The sequence below is a fragment of the Phallusia mammillata genome, chromosome 5 (assembly GCF_965637545.1).
Source record: "Phallusia mammillata chromosome 5, kaPhaMamm4.hap1.1, whole genome shotgun sequence".
In the NCBI taxonomy this organism is placed as follows: domain Eukaryota; kingdom Metazoa; phylum Chordata; class Ascidiacea; order Phlebobranchia; family Ascidiidae; genus Phallusia; species Phallusia mammillata.
This window is the reverse complement of record NC_137256.1, coordinates 27501438-27523693: the sequence shown is the minus strand read 5'-3', so window position 1 is coordinate 27523693 and position 22256 is coordinate 27501438. Positions and strand designations below refer to the sequence as shown.

Here is a 22256-nt window from a genome sequence, read left to right as displayed (position 1 = left end):
GTCGTTAAGATCGACGAAAATTTTCTTAATTGTACGCGATCGACTGATCAGTCGTAATTTAGGCTGACACTAACACAAAGCAATAACGCAAATTTTTTCATGCGATTTGCTTGACAATTGCCACATATTTATGGTCATGAGTTTTGTTGGCAAGCATCACCTAGTTATTACAACAATAAAACGTCGCATATGCACACAATTTTTATCAAAGTAGTCAGTGGGAACTTTTAAATCTCCCCAATCAATAGCAACAGCTTCGTTAAAGCAAACACTCAAGTTGTGACGACAAACATTGTAGTTGTTACGACATAATTTGGTGCCAAAATAACAATTGTTACGCAACAAAGAAAGTGACAATTACTTAGGTATTGTCTTATTACACATGTGTGCGTTGTTTCGAAATGACAGAAGTGCTGTTTTATAACATTTAATTTGTTTTTCAATTAATAAGCGTTTGATTAGTTGTGGAGAATTTAGTGGCGATCGACCAGTCAAAAGCAGGCGATCGACCAGTCGATCGCGATCGACGTGTTGGCCACACCTGGTATATGCCAAGCAAAACTTTGTTAATCAAACTAAATATGAAAAAATAACCCTGACTTTTTTGCAAGATAAATGTTTTTTAAATGCTCGTTGTCAGGTTGGCTGCCGCATGACCGCGGGTTACTTAAGGTCAACTTGTTGGTATTACAAACACAGTTCAGAACTTTCTTTCGTCATAACGTAGCGTTTTTTGACAATCAATTTAGGAATCAATACTCAAGGCATGTATAAATTAAGCTAAACGGTATTGTTGAACACGAATGACGGCGTGTTATTGAAAACGATGTCAAAAGGTCAAACAGTCGTTTGGCGTGTGCACACTGAGAGGTTACTAGAGGTCAATGTTACTCGTTTTGCGAAACAAAGTTAAATGAAAAACAATTTGTTATGTATACACTTGTAGCAAATTGCTTTTTAATTTAATGTGTCTGTAACACAACTGTTACAGCTTTCTAGAAAAAAATGGGTTTAAAACCTGACCTTGGACGACAATATCCGGGTCAAAGCAAGAGATTAAATTGAAGTATTTGTTTCGTCCTTTTTTATGTTTTTGTAATTATTTGACAATAATAGTGCAAAAAATACGAACAATTGTTTTTTATTGTTGGGTTAATGCTTTCTAAAAATTTGTCCTTAAGAATCTAAAAATCACCGCAACATTTGTTTACCGCAAATCCGCACAAACACGCATGTGGGGACCCATTAGTTTTTATTTACAAAAACAATCATATGTGTAGATCAAATGATGTGTATAGTAAAGTGATAAATATTGTATGGAATATATAAAATGGAAGTATAACAGAAAGCCACTCTTCTAGTTATAGACTGATTCTGTTTTCTTGGAAACCGGTTTCCATATTTACAGTTACACTTGACAAAAAAAAACAGTAATCGTGGATATGTTTTCTGTCTGTCAGAGGGTCAGATATTGCTCAATCGATTGATTCTAATTATATATCTTTAATTGTTAAATTGTCTGTCAAAGGTTTAATGTTGGTTCATGTTTCAAACAAGCTTTCCCAGTTTAAACAGTTTTGAAAGAATTACAAATTCACACATTGCTTTATACTTACAACAGTAACCCACCAAGTGCTGAAACATGCACTCAAACAGTTTTTTACAAATATAATACTCATTCTTGCAATTTCAGCTGAATTTAAATTTGGACGACGTGATCCACAGATGTTCCATGAGTCTTCCCACATCTCAGCTTCACACACAACAATGGTTTTTACCACAAGGTGAATTCATGTGCAATTTACAACAAACCTTATTCATGATAATAATGTTTGTTGTGATGTAAACCGTATTTTTTAATATTTCAGAAAACTCTAAAGGATATTTTCTCACGCTGTTGTCCGACAATAAAATGCCTTGCAAGGAAATGTGCATGACAAAAACTGATATTGCGTCACGGTAAGCATTGTGATGTAACAAGGAATCCATCTGTGTCCAAACAAACTCGAAACCATGCTTGGAAACACGTTTTTTTATTTTTTAGTTCAACAACAGGAGCCCGTTTTTACTTTACCTCAAGTTTCCAGTCAGGTGACCAAGTTGACCAATCAGAGGCTTATCCTGACAAGTGTTCCATAATCAGTGTTTCAAATTACAACGACACTTTACTGACATGCTTGTTAGCAACAAACAACAACGCACATTACGTCACACAGGTAAGGACGTCACATATTTATGACGTCACACAACATATTATGACGTAATAAATCGTGCAGGTCTCTATTCCTCAACTGGAACAACTCGCGATCGCGGTTGACTTCGCTACAGAACGAACACTGTCTATGACATCATTACCGGTTTGTGACGCGACAAGTGCGATTGCGCAATACTGCTCGGTTGACCCGATGACCCCTGTGTCTGTGACGTCGTCGGGAACCAGGAAAGTTTCGTGTTTGGTAAGTTGCTTGGAATATTGACGCATTACAGATTTGTCGTTCAACTGTGAAATGCTAAACAAAATACTAGACAAGTTCTCGAAACACAACCAGTATTTGTTTAGCATCACACGAGTTGAACGACAAATTTGTTAAACATGCAACCTGGTGGACAAAACGCTTGTTCACTATTTTGAAACGATGACGCCCCGCAGATTTTGTAACAATGGTGTGTTTTAAGCTCGGAGCAGACCGTCGTTACGTGCGTGCTTACGACATGGACCAAGTGAACGACGACGATGACGTAGATGTATCCATGGCAACGAACGGCGAATGAGGTGGACTTTTTCGGAAGCGATTGAGCATGGCAAGTTCGTAACCACTTTCTTAACCCCTGTTTTACGTTTTTGTTGTGCTTACAGTATATTCTGTTTACAAAACAATCGTTTGCAGTAGGAAAATGTCCACTTATCAATTAAAAGAGAGACTTCTAGCAGCGCAAACTTTCAGTTTTCTTAATGTAACAAGCACTATGACAACCACTGACCTTTTATGACATATTAATTCCCACCCTTGAGCAACGCATTTACGGTAACGTTTTCCAAAACCGACAAAAAACAATCACACACATACTTCTGGTTTAACGAAGTTATTTGCTAGGGAAACACGCGTGATCGAGATGGGATTAGAACCCAGAACCCTGTGAACACGCTTACCTGGTGATAATTATTTCACACCTGTGTTTTCAATCTACAGACATTACTGCGTTATATCAGGTCTGATGAATTATCCGATGGACGTTCTGCGTATTTGGAGAATCATGGAATACGTCATCGGCAAAATATTCCGTTGCCAACCACGCAGTGATGACGCACACCATCGATACGGGGATCCACCCAAACAGAACAAGCACGTTTAAATCACGTGCTCTGCTTTGTGAATCTGATTGGTTCATTGTCAGACTTCTATGAAATACCTTTTTTTCTTTTCTGTAAATCCTTGTCTGAAATCTGTCTTGAAAGTCTTGCTGCAAATGCACGAAACGTGGCTTGCCGTTTAGCGAGGAAAAAAACGAATTCTTTTTGAAATTGTGACAAATACCTGTGCCGCATTGCTTGGGAGTCCAGCTGATTCGGTATAATGCCTTTATTAGGCCTGGCGTACTGTGCGATATGTATGCCGTGATCGCTGGTCTGCATGGACGCCTCAGCGCTGATCCCAGTATGAATATGTTTATCGTAGATGTGTTTGTATTGGTTTGAACATCAGAAAAAATATTTAAAAAATCGGTTAATGGGTAAAAAATCATGAAATTTCCACCCAAATATATTTTAAACTGCGTAAAAATTGGGCGACAACGAAATAAAAGTTTTAACACTTTGCAAAGTGCGCCAGACCGCATAAGTCATCACCAGTTAAGAAGCAAAGCAGGAGAAAAAAAACGAGCACTCCTATCTCGGTGGAATCCCCATCATATTGACACCGGCGAAATCTTGAGAGTCCCGGATGTCGACGTTGGCGTCGTTGATTCGCAGACTCTTCACGCTGCCATGGAAACCGGCCACGTTGCTTTCACCTAGCGGACGATTAGTGATTGAAACAGAATTCGATCATGATGACGACTGTTGGTTGTCATGGTTACCGTGATACTCGTGATGATTCCGTTTCATCGTGATAATTTCAACCGCATGAGCAAAACCGCGATTTGTTTATTTTATTTTGAGATGATTTCGCAGCGATTAGACAAACCAACTTGGATTTAAACCGCGCCCGTATTAGAAGGGAAAAATCACGTCCAGTGGTCGTTAACCCGCTTTAAAAGTATTAAATTACAGACCGAAGACATCAAAGGTGTTGGACAGAACAAAACCATAAATAAGTAAAAATATATTGTAACAAAAACGAAAGTAATAATTTGATAACTTCCTCAGCTTTATAAGGTCTACTGATGAAAAAATGCACCCAAATTTTGCACCAGATGAACTGTAACTTGATTCGCCGGCTCGATATGAGCTATACTGCTTATCCGCCAATTTTCGGTTCCGTCGCATTTAGAGTTTAATATATTTACCGACATAACTCTTTAAAAGCAGTTTACCTTTTAATCCACCGACGAATATATCAGACCTCGTATCGAACCGAACACGTGGACCTCGTTTTGAAGTTTGAGCAGCTTTTCCATCAACATACAGATATATCTGTCGGTGAAAAGAGTTTGGTTGAAAAAGTGATGATAAAATTCATCTACTGAAAAACTTCATTGGTTCAAAACAACTCCGCATGAATGAGAGGACTTAACGCTAAAAAATCTGTCCGAAAAAAAGGGATTACAAATTTATCCCGTTCTTCAAACGACGTTATTATTTCATAATTTCGACAGTTATGAAGGATTATAGATACTGGTGCATATTCAACGGTAGGAGTACGTTTGTCATTCTGTGTCGTTGGATGGCTACACTACCCAATACGACCGGTCTCTCGTCACCAGCTGCACTGATGAGACCTTATACGTTGAAACAGTGTGCACTGTCTGCAGCTTATCATTTATAGGCTCTATGCTTTTACATTGATACTGGCTTTATTTTAACAACTTTTTTTCAATTAAATGTCTTATTTTATTTATGTGTCGTAGCAAACTTGCAGACTTTAACGGAAAAGATCGAGTTATCAGTAGGAGAGATACAGGCGGTTCATGTTTCACTAATTTTCACCTTTCCGGCTGATATCCTGCAATACATCGTCATCCACAACCCATCGCACAACAATTTCCTGTCTCCATGGTAAACCGCTGATAGTATGACGTCATCAGTGTTGCTACGAACTTCCGTCACAACCTGGTATATACGTCATGTGATTACGTCATCACATCCATGCCTTGGTAATTGTTTTAAATAGGTTTAAAACAGTGGTTCTTAACCTTTTTCCTTGCTGCACCCCTTTCGAATCACCAACCATTTTTCGCACCCCCTTTCTGTAATTGCTCAAATAACAAAACCATCGCAATTTAGTTTTTAAGCAAGCATCCCCGCACCCCCTAGGAACAGTTCTCGCACCCCTGGTTCAAAGTTTCTAATTGTTATCACTTTTCTAAAAATTCAGACTCTAAAACAAAATTGTAACTTTGAACCGTGGAGAATTTAAACAAAACGGTCACAACGTAATTTATAAAACATTAAAGACGTATTTTGCAATGTTTTGCTTTTAAAATCAGTTCACAAAATTGAAAAGAGTTCCTTATGGAATTTAAAGTAATACTCAGGCCATGCCCTTTAAAAACATCGCGTTAAAGAAACCTAAATAAAAGTACTTCGAGTTCCTCATAAACTTTTCGAACCTTATACTTCAAACGTATCTCACCTTCCCCGCCACGAGCGCTAGAGAGTAGCTCCCCCCGTTCCTGGTCGACCCTGACACGATCAAACCTTCACTAAAACTTGTTCGAACTTTCAATCTCAGCTTGAAGTCGATGTGACGTCGATACTGGTTGGTGTCTGCGGGTTGAACACGGTTTTAATGCAAAGTTTAATGGCCATGGACGCCGAAACATTTTGAAAGTTACATAAAGTTGTAATAAGGAACACTTTGCCAAGCCTACTGAAGACGTCATACCGAATCAGCCGGTCACCAAGCATTCCCATATATGGCATGGCGTATGCTGGAAATTCTTTGTAGCCAGCGATGGGGTTCGAACCTACGACTCGCGCTCTACTAAGCAGTTGTATTGAGATATTGAGCTCAAAGCAGCAATGAATGTAACCGACACTGTTCCGTCCAGGGATAAAACTTGCTACATACCGAATCTCGCATATCCGGTCCCATAGAAGTATACTCCAGTGGTGTCGGGTTGGGGGATGCACCCGACGTGTGACTCGTAAACCTGTCGTTTCGACGGCGTCCAAGCCATCTTACCTTTCGTCTGGACGCTCGCAAAACAACCTCGAAACAAGACTGCGTCATCCTGCATTAAAAAATCTTTAGAAATCAACAAAAACGCGATGAAGAAAAAAAGTTTTTTTGAGAGGGGAGTTTGCAGCTTTTTCTTGCAAACAACTGGAATATGCGTTTAACCAACCCTTATTTGAAACACCAATGGCTCAAAGTTGTTGCATTTTTTGTAAATAATTAAAGTTTAATGAACACTATATACGGATCTGTTCATAAGTTTATTGATGAAAATAACGGCCCAAATCGACGTAAAAAGCGACATACTTTATTATTTAACCGTTTGGCAACATTATCATTTAAACGAACTTTCTGAACAACAAAGCATGTCACTTTTTGGGCCCTATAAGTTTTTTCAAGTACCAGTTGTGTCATAAGGCTGTGGTTGGCGGGGATTCCCCCAATGTGCAACATCGTATCCTTGGAGAAGAAAGTCCCGGATGTAGAAGTTCGTGACCTCGTGCTCCCGTCGACGATCAGACGAACTGACGACTTCGAAGATCGGAGTTTCACCTAAATTGGAAAAGTGTTGTTTGTTTGTGCGATACATTTGGGTCTATGTATAAGCTATTGGTGCCAGGCATATTATGAAGTTTAAAGAGCTCTTCTGGCAATTGTGTTTTTATTCCGACGTTTCGACGTCCCATACAGGTCGTCTTCATCAGGGTAAATAACACTGAATGCGACTAATACAGTGCACGATAAACAAAGCAAAAAAGAATGGAACGCAAGCACGTCACAACGGAATAAAATTACATTTGTCAGAAGAGCGCTATAAACTTGATTTTGTTCTGTGGCTGATTTAACTGTTTAACATTTTCAGGTTTAATGATGTCCGGGATAAAATTATAGACTTGTGGGGCTACGGTGGTTCATTTAAATAAAAGGGATAAAGACCCGTCAGTTCGACTTGTGTATTCGTGCCCATATATACAAGTCGAATACGGTTACAAGTCGGCATTGTTCATTCTCGCGGGTTTCAACATATTGCCCATTTAACCATTTACCACAGGAATGTCCCAAAACTAGTTAGCAGTGGTGACGACGGGATTTGAACCAGCAACCCTTCCCGTATTAGTTCTTCTTTACCAGAATCTAGACCTATTTCCTTCCAGTTAACCATTTGCTGTTTTTAACTTAAATCCACCAATAAGTTTCTTAAAACCCTCATATCGCAAATCTAAAACTTTTTGGCCTTAAATTTCCCGCCCAAACATGTTACTTACCACGTGCCAATCACCGTCTGCCACGTGTACAACCCGGGTCGGAGTCAACGATGCGTGAACTCCTTCAGCTTCGATTCCAGCCACTAAATTTCCCGCGCTAACCATCACGTAAGCGCTGCTGGCTCGTGATTGGTCGGCTATTGCCATGACAACACCGCTCGGCGACAGGGTGTTAAATCGAGCAGCAAAGTAGATTCTATAATAATACATTAAGTTGAGATAGTAAAGCTAGTATTAAGTTACTTGACTCAACTTTTGCAAAGTAGATTCTAATCATTAGTTGGATTGAGTTGAGATAAATCCAGTATAGGTTATTTCACTCAAGTATTTCACTTGGCTAGCGAGGTTATTTGGCACAGAGTTGTAAACGGGCCTGAAATTGGAGCTCGAACCCGAAAGTACAAGCCCGAAACCCGTCCCGAACCCGAATCATTTTCAACAACCCCTTTAGGAAAGACCAAGACAACAAACACAATAGACAAATGTTTTTGAACAAGGCGTTTTAGGCCTGTTTGACATTACGTCAGGTCCAGCAACTGGCTAGCCCGAACCCGGCCCCGAATTACAGCTCTGATTTGACAAGCTTTACGCAATTTTTTCTGTTTGTTTCTTATTGTTAATTTAAACCTGTTCAAGCGAGGAAATTTTACTTTACATCCGAGGAAAAAATGTTTTTTCTTTGAACCTGTTCTTTAACGGAGCCGTCAGCTTCTTGGTGATGTAATCGTTGCTCTTTATCCCCATCAAGAGGTGGTTCGCGCCGCTGTACGTCACATTCGGGTTTCCCTGGCAACCCTGCATGGCCACACACGTGATGCCGTCGTCATGGAGACGCTGACCGGTGGGACACGAGCACTTGAACGAGCCGACCAAGTTGTCGCAACCCTACAATGTTGAAAATATCGGTCCCAGTGTTAAACTACGTCAAAACCCGAAAAATTAAAAAAAGAAAAAATCCGTAACATACCTGTGCGCAGGGTGGATCCCCGGTTGTGGTACACTCGTTGATATCTTCGCAACTTCCGTCTGGCATCAAGTTGTAACCGGGATTACACGTGCACTCGTACGAACCCTGCCGCACAATGCAAAAATGTGTACAACGTTATGCAACGATTTAAACGACAGCTTTAGTAATAGATGAAAACCATCAACAGCATGTGTTAAACTGACGATCACTGTTTGCTTTTTAAACTATCGGCTAATACAGTAAAACCAATGGACGATAAAATTCTTGGTAAAACAGAATCAGTCGGTTCAAATGAAGGAATATATATAATTTCGCCTATTTGGTATCATCAGTTATATAACGTGCACGTTACCATGGTGTTGCGACACGTCTGACTGCACATGTGGTTGTCATGGAGACACTCGTCTACGTCGACGCAGTTAGGGAAATCCCCCGTGAGACCAGGCCTGAAATTTGCCAAGAAGCAAAAATACGAGACATGAGAAAAACACGGAAATTGTATATAAATGTCAGTCTTAAAATTGTTTTTGCGCCTCGCAAGTGTTTTTGCATCGTAATATTATACGTACCATAATCGTTCAGCGTGTTAAACACAATATTTCCGAAGATTTTAGAATTGTTATTTATATTTTTTTTTCTTAATAATTTCAATGGCGATTCGCGTTAATGGTATGGCTGTTGTTAACTGAGTCTGAAAATCGACTGTTAAAAAACGCTGCTAGCCTAATGGTGAAAACGAAGGCCCAAATAGACGTAAAAAGCAGCATGCTTTATTTTTTTCAAACGTTTCCGTAAATGCTCATGCCATTATCAGTGATATGTGATATAGGCTAAAGGAAAAATAAAGCATGCCGATTTTTACCTCCATTTGTGCCGTTATTTTCACCATTAAACTTATGAACAGATCCGTATATAGTGCTTCTAGCCTCGTGTGTTAGTAATAAATACGATTACATTATTTAAAAGCAGTAAAACAATTAACAACATACCCACACAAACACAGGAACGATCCTTGGTTATTTACACATTCATGTTCGCACACTCCATCCACTTCACACTCATTGATGTCCACACAAATATCGCCTTCACTTGTAAAGCCTTCACCACATGTGCACTGGTACGAACCTGTGTGAAAATAGGACTCAAGAGCTAGAAGAAAACATACAAAGCGCTTAGTTGTTACATGCACGATTTTATCGAATCCGATACATAAAGTTAATTGTGTCGAGCCGGAGATTTTGGACATAAACCAAGACCGCGTAAAACTGTTGTTTCTCGAATCGCTTTTCATTCAAAAGCATGAACCCGAGCTCAACATCGACACAGTTTCCATGCCCTTGCGTCTGTTTAACACCTGACCCATTTCTTCGGTTCTTGTCTTTTTTCTACTCCACCGTTCTAAACGCCAGTTCCCTGTTATCGCCTGTGACGTCACTTCAAACACCTGGCACCTTTTTTCCTTAGTGCTTTTTAGTGATGCACCGAACCCGCCTAAAAAGGTTCGGGCCGAAACCGAATATTCGGCCACGAGGCCTAATAGTTTCGGCCGAAACAGGCCGAACCTAAAATCCCCGTTCTTGTGGATTTTTTAACTGAACCTTACATTGTTGATGTGAGTGAAGTGAATTATGACAAACCAAAATTACTTTCACAATGCGGAAGCTTTACTAAACTTGTAATATTTTGCAGACAACGTGGCTCGTACTTTATAGATATAACAATTAGTTATAATTTATGACGTTTCGTATTGGTCAAAGTGATAGTTTAGACATTAATTCCATGCAATCAAAAAGTTCGGTTTCGGCTGAATTTTCAAAAAAGTTCGGGCCGAAACCGAAACTTTGAAAAACAGCGTATTCGGCCGAAATGTTTCGGCCAACCGAAACTTCGGTGCATCACTACTTTATATACCGTGTTCTACAGCTTGATTGACAACCTGCACTGATGATGACAACAGAGATTGTCGAAACGTCTAAACGATGTATTCTATATACACCAGTACTCTGGCAGTAATGTTTATGATCTAATTGTTTTTTAATATAATTAGTGGCATTAATGAACATTTCACTTTTTAATCACGCAATACGTTTGTTGTCATGTTACACTGTAACAAATGTTTCGATAGTGCGGCCCTCGACTTACTTAAAAGTATGTTTTTGGCCCCCAAAGCAGTTTGAGTTTGAGACCCCAGGCCATTTAAACCGGGTTTGCTAATGAGCCTTAAGCGTGCAAATCTACACTCACTCAAGGGGGGATAACTGCTTGTTATATTTTTAAATAGTAGCCTATACTGTTTACATTGGCCGTTTGTACACACATCTGTTTCTTTAAATAAACAAAAGAAGAACATAATTAAAAAGTTTAAATCATTTCCAAGAACAATTTGATGTGGTAACTACTTAACATAACTTTCTCATTCCTACAACAACGTTTTCGCAACCAATTTAAATGATACTTTGAAAGCTTTTTTGAAATACAACTCGTTTTTTTCTCACATTTATTTGCGTATTATGACCGAATAATATTTCTTTTTTACATGGGCAGGATATATTTATTAATTGTAGCATGATTGCGTTTCTACTTTCTACATTAATTGTTATAACGCCCTATTAACACAAACTAAATTAAAAGACAAGGCACAAATAGCACGTTTATTTTTGCGCAAGAGTTGTATTAATTCTACATGTTATTTTTTAAACAACATATTTATTTCAAACTATGTCTGCATAAACAGAGGGAGCACTTAACACGGCGACGATCCATATACATAACCGCAGTTAAGCGCCAGACCTCCCATCTAGTTCCGTAGTGTAGTGGTTATCACGTCTGCTTTACACGCAGAAGGTCATGGGTTCGAGCCCCATCGGAACTAGACTTTTTTTACCGCCATTTTCTCTAGTTTTTTTACGGTTTGCAATACTTAAACCGTACATTTTTTAACGAATTTTTCGTTATTTTACAAGGTTTTCATTATTATTTTTTGCTCATCCGGTATTTTTATTTGTTTCACAGTTTTACAACAATTTGATTCAATAATATTGTTTGTTATTTTAGTTCCTACGTTTTGACGTTATTTCTGCAAACTTTTAGACACAGACATGAAGCATATTGATTAAAAAGTGGATACATTGCGTTGCAAAAGATTCAACAAGTTTAAAACTCTGCCGTAACGTATTTAACATTCACAATTCGCAGTTATTTAGGTTTACAAAATGTTTTCTATCTCTTGTTTGGGAAGTAGCCTACTAACAATAATACAAGATGCCAACACATTTGTAAAAAAAAAATACTTTCGACAACTATTTTATCTTTATTTATTAGGATTAGTGTTCCCTTAACTTTGTGTGTTTCACGCTAAGCTTTTGAAAACCATGAAATATATAATGTACTTAAAAACTGAACTGGTTTGGTGAAAAAAAGTGGATTTTTTGCGATTTCAGGTAACTTTAGACAAAATTTGGTAAATATCAATTTATTTTACCTTCAGTGTTAATGCAGTTTCCATTGCAAACAACGTCACTCGATTCACACTCATTGATGTCGACATCGCAATGCTGTCCAGTGTATCCAGGGTTGCAAGTGCACGAGTAACTGTGAGGTCAAGAAAGAAAGTTTTTGACCAGTTTAAAAATGACGCCATTAAACCGTTACGCCACAATTACAACTTGTCTGTTTTTTAATTAACTTACTAATATTTTAAAAACAGCAAATTAGATAAAATTAATTTACTCGAATATATGCAGTGGTGGGATTCAATTTTTTGTCAGCTGGTTCTATCACAAAAGTCATATTTTTCAGTCGGTTCTGTTACAAGAAGTCCATTGACAGTAACCAGTAATGCTAACCGGTTCGCTGATCTCATAAAATTTCGTGAGACGGTTCTATAGAAAGGTGCGAACCGACTGAATCCCACCACTGAATCCCACCACTGAATATATGCAATAAATAATCATTTTTTTATACACGTACAAACGTCACAATTGCGAACATTCTACATCCAGTCGATTTTTTTACCTCGACCCAGACACGTAACAATCTCCATTCACGCATGGCTTGCTCGAGCATGCGTCACTGATGACGTCACACAGGTCACCTGACCATCCGAAGGTGCAAGTGCAAGAGAAGGAGTTGAGGCCGTCGAAACATCGGCCGTGAACGCATGGGCTGCTCTTGCAGTCATTTATATCTAAACCAACAAAGGGTTGTACAGCGCAGATTTTAAACCCTGAAGGCAGCATAGTTCTTAAACGTTAAGCCCTTAGCTCACGAAAAAGGTTATTTCAATTTTAAAGAGCTTTTCTGGCAATTGTATTTTTTATTCCGACGTTTCGACGTCCCATACATGTCGCCTGTTTGGAGTAAATAACACTAAATGCGACCTGTATAAGACGTCGAAATGTCATAATAACAAATACTTGCCAGAATGGCTCTATAAAATTGATATTATGCCTGGCAGCAATACCTTATATAAAAGGTTATTTATTTGTTAAAATTCCTAAAGTTACAACTGATTTTCTATACTACTGCAAATACTGCTGATTTTTTTTTGGGGGGGGGGGCGCACCCTGGGTAAAAAAATTTGAAAAGCAATGCCCTTAAGTTGCCATTGTTTGTTTTTAAAAAAGTCTACTCTCGAGATGGCTGCTTTGTTGGAAATATGTTAAAGCACTTTTTATACTTTATTTTAATTTAACCCAATTGACTCGCTTAAATCGTCTCTAGACCTTCACATACAATTATACCCTTTAAACATTATTTTAATTCCATTAGCTTTATGCACTCGCGAACTCGCTCTCAGCAATTTTTAGGGAATTATTGGTTCAAACCGACATTTAAATCGTTTTTAAAATAACTTTTCGACGTTTTTACACCGGGTCGTTGTCGGTTAAGTGGACGTTTATGATCAAAGTTTTACAGCAGCAAATAACGTGACCCATCTTACGTTTGAGTTTACCGGGCAAAGGTTACTTCATATAAGCCTAATGGTGCATTGTTACTTTAATTAAACCAAAGTGTTTAAATCTTTTTGAGGATCCGTTTTATTTTTTTGTAAATTTGAATAACCAACGTACTTTAAACTTCCTATAAATCATTATATGTAAACAAAACTCACTGAAACATTTTCTTCCCACCAGCTCGAACCCGGTATTACATACGCACGTGTACGACCCTGCTGTATTCTCACAATCATGAGAACACGGGTTGTCGGCACATTCGTCCACGTCATCACACCGCTGCGTCACCTGCAACACAATGATGTCATATAGCAATTACGTCACTCCTGGCCTATTGAAGGTGTTATACCGAATCAGCTGTGCTTCAAATGGGCCTCGCGTGCTATGATTTATATGTAAGTGTGCCGTGATCGCTGGTCTTAACTGGTACTTTTTAATTAGGCGATCCCCTACTACGAAGCTGACATAAGCAGCATACAAGGCAGGCAACGGTGCTTGTGATTCGACTTTCAGCGGATTCTCCACTGAGCCTGTGTAGCTCAGTTGGTAGAAGTCCCGGAAAGACTCCTGTCGTGGGTTCGAATCCCACCGCAGGCTAGATTTTTCTAGCCTACGCCTTGCCATATGGTGGTGAATGCTTGGTGACCGGCTGATTCGGTATAGCGCCTTCAATGGGCCTGGCGTACTGTGATTTATATATGAGTGTGCCGTGATCGCTGGCCTGCATGGACGCTTCAGGGCTGATCCCAGTTAAAAAATTATGTTCATCTTAACCAATTAAGTCACACACAAATTCTGAAACTCCTTACATCGTTCATGGTAAATCCCTTGTTGCAAATACACTGGAATCCGCCAACGGAATTTTGACATCTGTGTTCACATGGCGATTCCGGAAGTGAGCACTCGTTTATATCTGTGACGTATCAGTGAAATAATATGATGTAACAGTCAGGTAAGTGTGACGCAACAGAAGTTTGATTGACTGACCTCTGCATGTCCGCTTGTCGTAGTTCATAATGTATCCGTCTGGACAAGTACATTGAAATGAGCCTGGTGAATTCATGCAGCCGTGTTGACACGTGTGACCGCGCGCACATTCGTCTATATCCTGCAAGTGTGGGAATGTTAAGGTTACATATAAATTGAAAATACTGAACAAACGATTCGTCCATAAGCAAAATGACAACTTTATTAATAGATCAAAACCATCAACAGCATGTCTTAAACTGACAATCACTGTTTGTCTTTTCACTATAGTACAGTAAAACCAATGGACGATTAATATTCCTTTATTTGAAGCCACTGATTCTGTTTTACCAAGGATTTTATCGTCCATTTGTTTTACTGTATTTCGCCCATTAGGTTGCGTGTAGTGTCAAGTTTTTCGTTTAACTGGTGCAAAGTTTTACAAATAATTCGTTTTCAATCAGGGTATCAGTGATGATGGCAAGAGCGTTTACCGAAACGTTTGAACAATAAAGCATGTCGCTTTTTACGTCTATTTAGGCCGTTATATTCACCATTAAACTTTTAAACAGATCCGTATATAGTGTTACAAAATATTCATTTTGTTTAAAGAGATTTGACAAACGTTTAAACTATAAACAAGTCTTTAGTTGGACGAAAAACTTCCGGAAAGGTTTCACAAGCCTGTAGTTGATAATGTTTCAAACTGAGTCCGACCGGGCTCTTTGGGCTTGGTTTGGGTCTATGACTTTACACTCTACCACATTTACGTCACATTTCGGCATCTAGTTCCGTAGTGTAGTGGTTATCACGTCTGCTTTACACGCAGAAGGTCATGGGTTCGAGCCCCATCGGAACTAGGCTCTTTTTACCGTTACCCCTTTTGTCTTTTCTTTTATGATGGTATTAGTGGACATGCAAAAATTAACAATAAACAAAAACTATGCACAAACTTAAGTTTTTAAAAAAATGAAAAACAAATATTTAAAAGTAATACGTAGTGAAAATTAAGGGTTTCGGGCGATGTTACAGATTATACCGACCTTTATTTCACTTCTCTTGTCTCAAGTTTTTTTTAGCAGTGCAGTTTCCTTGATTTTACTTTGTAGTTTGTCTATTACACAAGTACTGCAATTGTCAAATTATGGGGAAAAAATCTTTTTACTGTGTCAAATTTTTACTGTGGCAACAGTAGGCGTCAAATTTCGGCCATTGGACATCAGCTAGTCCCGTATAGGGCGAAACGAAGAAAAGATAAAAACACGACGTCGATTACCTGGCAACTGCTACCGCCATCTAGCGGCTCAAATCCCTTCCGACAAGTACAGAAGAAAGATCCCAAGTTGTTGACGCATTTGTCTGCACAACCCCCATTGTCTGTTCCGCATTCGTCGATGTCCCTGCAGTAACGCCTAAGGGAAAACACCCGATATTAGCTGCGCTTCGTCACAACAAACAATCGGGCTTATGTTGGGAGGTGATCTGATCCGCGGCGGGATTCGAACCCACGACAGGAGCTTATCCTTGGCGCTCTATGTACTAGGGTCGGTTAAGTCTTCTTTTTGAAAGTTCAATCACAAGCAATGTTACCTAATGGAAATAATGCTAACTGGTTAGCCAACACTTAAGAGTGTCAGACATTAAATCCAGAATGTTGTTGTATTGTCAGCTAATTTAAACATAAATTCACGTACTAGCCTTTTCCCTGAAGCGTTAGTGCAGACCAGCGATCACTGCATATGTTAATCTTAACTATTGAAAGCGTTACACTGATTCAAGTCGGTCTCCTAAGCCACAGGCAAGGCTAAAGCTAGAAAAAAGCTAGTCGTCGGTGGGATTCGAACCCACAACAGAAGCCTATCCTTGTCGAAAGAGTTACCGATGTAAAACCAATTCACACTGACTGCTAATTTTAATCGTTATTTTCATCACAATTCAAGCCGCATGCGACGTCTATGTGTTCGGCCTTTAACACCAAGATTTCTATTTGCTTATGTTTTTTAAAATTCACACAACTCACCCGAACAACGAGTCTACTTCGTAACCGACGTCACAAATGCAATTGAAACTTCCTATTGTGTTGACACATCTAAAATCACACCCCTGGTTTCCAACGCATTCATCGATGTCTACGTGGAAAGAATGCCAAGATTGTAGATTGAATTTTTTTGTTCAAGGTGCGCATATTTTATCTTGATGGTTAGGCAATGATATGAAATCGGATAAACTAAACCACCTAGTAAAGTTAAAGTTCAATAAATCATGGTTCGCCGTTTAAGGTCTATTTTAAACCATTGGAAAGAAGCAACTTAGCAAAAACCGCCAAATAGAGTGATATTGACTTTAAGTCAATAAAAGAGAAAATAAATGGCGGCAGTGCACACTGTCTCGGCCTACAAGGTCACCAGTGTAGATAAGCCGTATTGCCGTTAGATGGCTGCACTAGCCGATATAACTTACGTATGATCTCTCGTCACCAGCTGGACTGATGAGTCAATCCTATGTCGCCAGCATATCGTTTATTGGAATGATGCTTTCACATGAAGTCATGTTGATTTTATATGAAATTATTTGGTTTCGCTTTTACCTTTGCAAGAATAAAGATCGGGCAAATTGACGAGATATCCTTCGCGACAAACGCACCGAAAACTTCCGACGGTGTTCGTGCAGTTCTGCTCACACGGTGGCGAGAGAGCGCACTCGTCAATATCTGAAACATAGAAATCGTATAAATATGTCGGTTTAAAGCAAGTCGAATCGTCAGGTTTAAAGCCTGCGAAACCCTTGTGTGAGAACAGAAATAGACTTACAAACACAATTCAAAGCTGTCAATTAAGCTTGCATAAAATGTCTTACATTTCTCTGATGATAAAATCAGTGGTATTACATGCTGTAAATCTCGGTTAATCCGGACCCGTTTAGACCAACACATTTTGTCCGGATTAACCGATGTCTATTAGTTTAAGCCTTACCACATTACAAATCATTTGTACTTCAAGTTTTGTCTGAATTATGCGAAGATCCGGATTAACCGAGTCCAGTTTAACCATGGTTTACCGTATTTGGTATGTTTAACCTACTAACGCAAGTGTATATTTTCCCAATACAAGTTGTTTCCTATTGTACGCATATTGTAGTATTAGTTTACAAGTTTGACATCCACGCATTAGACTATTATAGCAAAGTAATGTACCTTCGTCACAGTTTGGTCCCTGGAATCCTTCAGCACATTGGCACGAGTAAACACCGCCACCTGCCGGCAAACAATCACCGTGTGTCGAACAACCTTTATTGCGGCAATCATCCACCTCTGCAAATTAAACTATTGTTAGTCTTGTAACTTCACACCAAGTTATACATGACGGTCTGTGTAAAGAACAAGCACGCTAGCAAGTAATCTATTGCTTTTGGTATTGGATGTAAGTTGAGAAAAGAACATTTAGTCGTTCATCCTTTGGTTTTAAAGATGTATATCTCTTCGCTTGTTTGATCGGTAGCAGTTCACTCGGTGCGTTGGTTGCCGCTGCAACTTGAGTAACGTTTTATAATAATTTTAACATTCTATATTTATAATTTTATTCGTATATATTTACGCATACAGTTTTTATTTCTTTTACAAATCTTTCTGCTTGTTCGTAGATACTGACGATGGTGTAAAAGCGACATACGGTTGAGAACCACCGGTTTAATATGATCCTAATTTCAACCCGGTTTTTATGTGGGTTGAAATATTGCACTGACCTTGTTCACATTGGAGACCGAAGTGCAGTTCATCGCACACACAGATAAATCCCATCAGCCCGTCGAGACAAGTTCCTTCGTTCAAACAAGGCGATCCAACACAGTCGTCGATATCTGGGATGAATATTTGGTTAAAGTAGACTGGTTGAAAATTTACAACTGGTGACGTCAGTAATGACGTAACAGTGACGCAATACCTGTTTCACATCGTTCTCCGGTATAACCGTCGTTGCAGTTGCATTGGAAGGAACCGGGCGAACTCACACAACGATTCGTGCCGCGTCTGTCGCAGGGTTTCGATAAACAATAGTCCAAACCTGCAAGTATCAATACGAGTGAGGAGGATTGGTTATTTATCGCAATGTTGAAAGTTGAGTTGGATAATCGAGTCAGCATATAATACGCAAAAAATAATTGTGTGATTCCAGACTTGTATGTCTTGATAGTTGACATAAGTTATATCTACATTTTTTCTTAATACAGTGTCATGTTGCTAAAATTATGTGTTGCTAACAAAGTCAGAAAGGAAAGGCCCCTTTAAAAACTTTTGCGTATAACTGAAAAAACGTTAAAGAGTTCCACGTCAAATTTGACATGATGGTTGTAGAGGTTGATATTAAACATCCATTAGATTTTGAGGACGTTTCCAAGTTTTGTTTTTGTAGGATGACAGTTTAAAAAAAAAAACTTGCTGTTAATAAAGCCCAACATTCTCAGGTTTTTTCAAATAGTCTAGAAACCAATCACACTCATTTATACTTTGCTTCAGTGAAAATAAAGTTCAAACAAGCAACGTTATTAACTTATATAAGACATACACTGTTATATTTTATATATCGCAGCATGGCATTAATAAAATATTTGCGCATCGTTTCAACCATCAGACTGACGTACTTGTTTCACATTGTTCACCGGTGAAACCCGCCTTACACACACAACGATGCGTGCCCACTGCATTCTCACATCGGTCGGTGCCGGGATCCTGGCAAGTACTTGAAGAGCAATAATCAATACCTGTGAAAATAAACGTGTATCTGTTTAAAGAAACAATTTCCTCCCACAAATAATTCAAAGCAGGAGAAATTTTTTTTACCAGCTGCACTTACACTACTCTATAGATCGGAACAGTGCGTGTTGTAGGTCTGTAGGTTTATCATGTATTGGGTCGATGGTTTCATAAAACCAACCGTTTTTTAATGCTAAAAAAACTCCAAGGCACTTCGCGAACGTTGATTTCAAAGAAGTCGAATGTTAATTAATCGAGGCCTCTACAGTCCAGTTATAATGGATGGTGAATAATTAAAAAGTTACATTCAATCCTACATTACTACTTAATACAGCAATTCAAATCCCAAGGTGGTTTTAAATGATGGCGCGTTAAGTAGAGTTGGAAAATATGCTAAAGATAGGTTGGAAATAGGTTGAAATGAATCTCAAGGCTGCAATAAGACCAATGGAAGCTGAAGCGTAGCGGGTTTATGCCCCGGAAAAAAACATTTTATCCGCGCTTCTATTTTTTTTACTCACTCTTCTGTTCCACAGTATACTCCTATGAAGCTCAAGGTTGATATAAAACTAACTGTCGTTGGTTCAAATCCCAGGTCAACCGATTTACCCGCTTTTCTGTCTCTTCTATTTTTTACTGAGTATTATGTTCCACAGTACTCCTTTTACAAACCAGGTTTTAAAGTGATTTGATCTTTGCTTGAAACCTTACTTCTTTCGCACTTGTCCCCTTCGAAACCGGGCCTACAAACGCATCTGTAACTGCCGAACATATCTTCACACAGCATGGTGTTGTCTTTCACACAAGGATTCGGCGAGCAGTGATTCGGGTCTGAAACGGTGTGAATGTTTGATAAATAGATAAATTTTGAAAGAAATATGTCAGAATAATTTAAACAAAGTATGTCACTTTTATTATGTTCATCAATGACGGTATTAGCTGGCTGTGACCAGAATGTTTGAAGCCAATAACGCCAAGTCTGGCACATAAGAGGTTTAGTAGACTCGCTTAAACCGGACTTGGTTAATTCAGATCTTCCCCAATTTGGACAAAACTTGTAAAATTTGGACAAAAAAGTACAAATAATTTTTAATGTGGAAGGCTTTAACTAATCGACATCCGTTAATCCGGACATTTTTTGTTCCAAACGGTTCCGGATTGGCCGAGGTTACTGTATATAGTACATCTCAATGTTTTGTGGGCTTATAACTCTTTTGCCCTCTAAATTATGTCCATGCGTCTTACCATCCAAACACCTCCGTAATAAAATCTTCTGTTGATTGGTTGATTGTCTCCGCCTTCGTCTGCGACCGGATGGGATAACCTCCCGCTTGCAAGCTGCGATTCAACGTAACAATGCTTATTGTGTCGAACAAAACCTACTATGACATCACAAACCTGTTAACTTGATCCAGAGTTTTTGCTGCAAATAAAACATAATTACAATTACAATCGATAATGCTAAACAAGAGTTATATCCATAAAACAGAGTTTTTCGGGCAGGGTTAGGATTTAAGTTTATATAAACCGGGTTGAATTCGGGCCTGACACTTGGTCTATTTTGTGCCGCAATTTAAATCTTGGTAATCGTAACTTTCGGATCCATTTCGAGCTTTGTTGAAGAAATAATAGAGTCGGGTTCGGGATCGCGTTCATATTTTCAAATTTGTTTCCACTCACAAGTTTTCTTTGGTAAGCTATTTTGACCCGAACGCAGATTTCATTCACGCGATTACAAATATATCTACGAGAAAACTTGGATGCATGGTCAGTGTTTATTTATAGCAGGTCTTTACAAATAAATTGGCGTAGATTGAAGTTTCATTGGAGTCAAGTTTGTCTGTATTTCTTCACACAAACAGTAAAATATCTGGTAACAGCAAGTGACATAAAATATTTTGCTTGCGATGGATTCAATCAACTTCAGGGAAACCACCCAATCACCCCACCTCATTTACACAACGATTCGGATAAATTTCTTCAGCACAGAAATAACCGACTTACAGCTGTTGCGACGTTGTCCGATATTTCGAAGGCTTCCTCATATCCGCAACTTTCCTCCACGCATTCCCGTTCCCGATTTCCCGGGCTCAGTTCCTCAAAAAGATGGTTGCTCCGTCGTTTCCGCGACAGGAACGAGTTCGCCTCTTCAGCGTCCAGGAAAACTTCTAAAAAGAGAAGCGGCCAAAATTTGAAAGCCCGGAAATATTCGGAAAAAATCTCAAAATTATTTAGAGTAGTTTCTAATTTTCAAATCAGTAAAGTTTCAGCATACCAACCGTAAAAATGTGTAGAAGTAATTCGATTTTATGTAAATAAATATTCAATTCGCACTGTTTAAAATCAGGAAAATTACAACACACAAATTGGGGTGAAAAATCCTAAAAACTGTGTATCTTAAGACTGAATTTATGTCATTTTCAATGTTCAAATGAGAAAAAATGTTCAGGACATAAATGTTTTGGTCAATTATTTAACAAATAGTAAGTTTGGGATCGAATTTCAACTCGTTTTAGGTGATTAAAATGCGAGAAGATATCCCATGAAAAAATTAATGGCACAATCAAAGTTTTAGCATTTCCAACACGAGATTTTTAATAGTTCCTCAGAAACGAAACCGCATTTAGTACGTGGCTCGTTACTGGCCTCATTAGTCGTAAAATCGATGAAAATTGACGGTTTGTTGGAAGAGTCTGTGACCTGAATTTCGTGCTTGACATAAACGGCCGAATCCCACAGGGAATGGGTAAAGGACGGCTTTTAGCGCGAAACAAGATGTTAAAACCATAGAGTTGGCAAAATTTTTCGGATCAATAAACTCACCGCTGTTGCTGGAAGAAGCTCGCAACACGTGGGCATGAAGGGATAACATGAAACTGAGCAGAATTACACGAAATACCGGCATTTCCATCATATCAGATCGATTATATGACGCACACTGAGCCCGTTAAGCTGTCAAATATCAACGTGTTGAGTTTGGAGTTGGAATATTCGACACCGCACAACTGATGAAATATT

The 22256-nt window shown here is 38.8% G+C and overlaps 2 protein-coding genes and 2 non-coding genes across 5 annotated transcripts in view; 3 read left to right on the top strand and 1 right to left on the bottom strand.

Annotated features, from left to right (window-relative positions):
- The window catches only part of LOC145227834 (anaphase-promoting complex subunit 4-like), a 12754-nt gene extending 8933 nt beyond the window's left edge, over positions 1-3821 (top strand). Inside the window, exons 13-18 of one of the 2 annotated variants that reach the window (XM_080092755.1) lie at positions 1694-1784; positions 1869-1959; positions 2045-2216; positions 2277-2456; positions 2677-2802; positions 3192-3821. In XM_080092755.1, coding sequence (XP_079948881.1) covers positions 1694-1784; positions 1869-1959; positions 2045-2216; positions 2277-2456; positions 2677-2772 — 630 coding nt within the window. In that variant the 3' untranslated portion in view covers positions 2773-2802; positions 3192-3821. Of the gene's footprint in view, positions 1-1693; positions 1785-1868; positions 1960-2044; positions 2217-2276; positions 2457-2676; positions 2807-3191 lie in introns of both variants that reach the window. The other variant, XM_080092754.1, reaches the window with a different exon arrangement.
- Positions 3668-22256, bottom strand: LOC145227832 (uncharacterized). The gene is made up of 28 exons (XM_080092753.1): positions 22062-22256; positions 21243-21406; positions 20637-20661; positions 20484-20576; positions 19950-20069; positions 19127-19246; positions 18430-18549; positions 18233-18346; positions 17685-17801; positions 17079-17201; positions 16512-16620; positions 15768-15903; positions 14513-14633; positions 14335-14438; positions 13684-13813; positions 12585-12756; positions 12052-12161; positions 9560-9695; positions 8923-9016; positions 8571-8675; positions 8289-8488; positions 7604-7799; positions 6741-6890; positions 6231-6393; positions 5793-5926; positions 5147-5269; positions 4534-4633; positions 3668-4011 (listed from the first exon to the last, which is right to left on the bottom strand). The coding sequence occupies exons 1-28, from the start codon at positions 22150-22152 to the stop codon at positions 3887-3889; spliced, it is 3495 nt and encodes a 1164-aa protein (XP_079948879.1). The 5' UTR covers positions 22153-22256; the 3' UTR covers positions 3668-3886.
- Trnav-uac (transfer RNA valine (anticodon UAC)) lies at positions 11370-11442 on the top strand. Its single transcript has one exon. It is a non-coding gene; the product is annotated as a tRNA-Val (tRNA).
- On the top strand, positions 15279-15351 carry Trnav-uac (transfer RNA valine (anticodon UAC)). Its single transcript has one exon. It is a non-coding gene; the product is annotated as a tRNA-Val (tRNA).

Excerpts from the sequence above, each read along its gene's own strand:
- LOC145227832 (XM_080092753.1), bottom strand. The coding sequence starts at position 22,152 with ATGATGGAAATGCCGGTATTTCGTGTAATTCTGCTCAGTTTCATGTTA. Across the intron at positions 21,407-22,061 it reads AGCTTCTTCCAGCAACAGCG|AAGTTTTCCTGGACGCTGAA; the intron begins GTGAGTTTATTG and ends TTCTCTTTTTAG. Across the intron at positions 12,162-12,584 it reads TGTTACGTGTCTGGGTCGAG|TTACTCGTGCACTTGCAACC; the intron begins GTAAAAAAATCG and ends TTGACCTCACAG.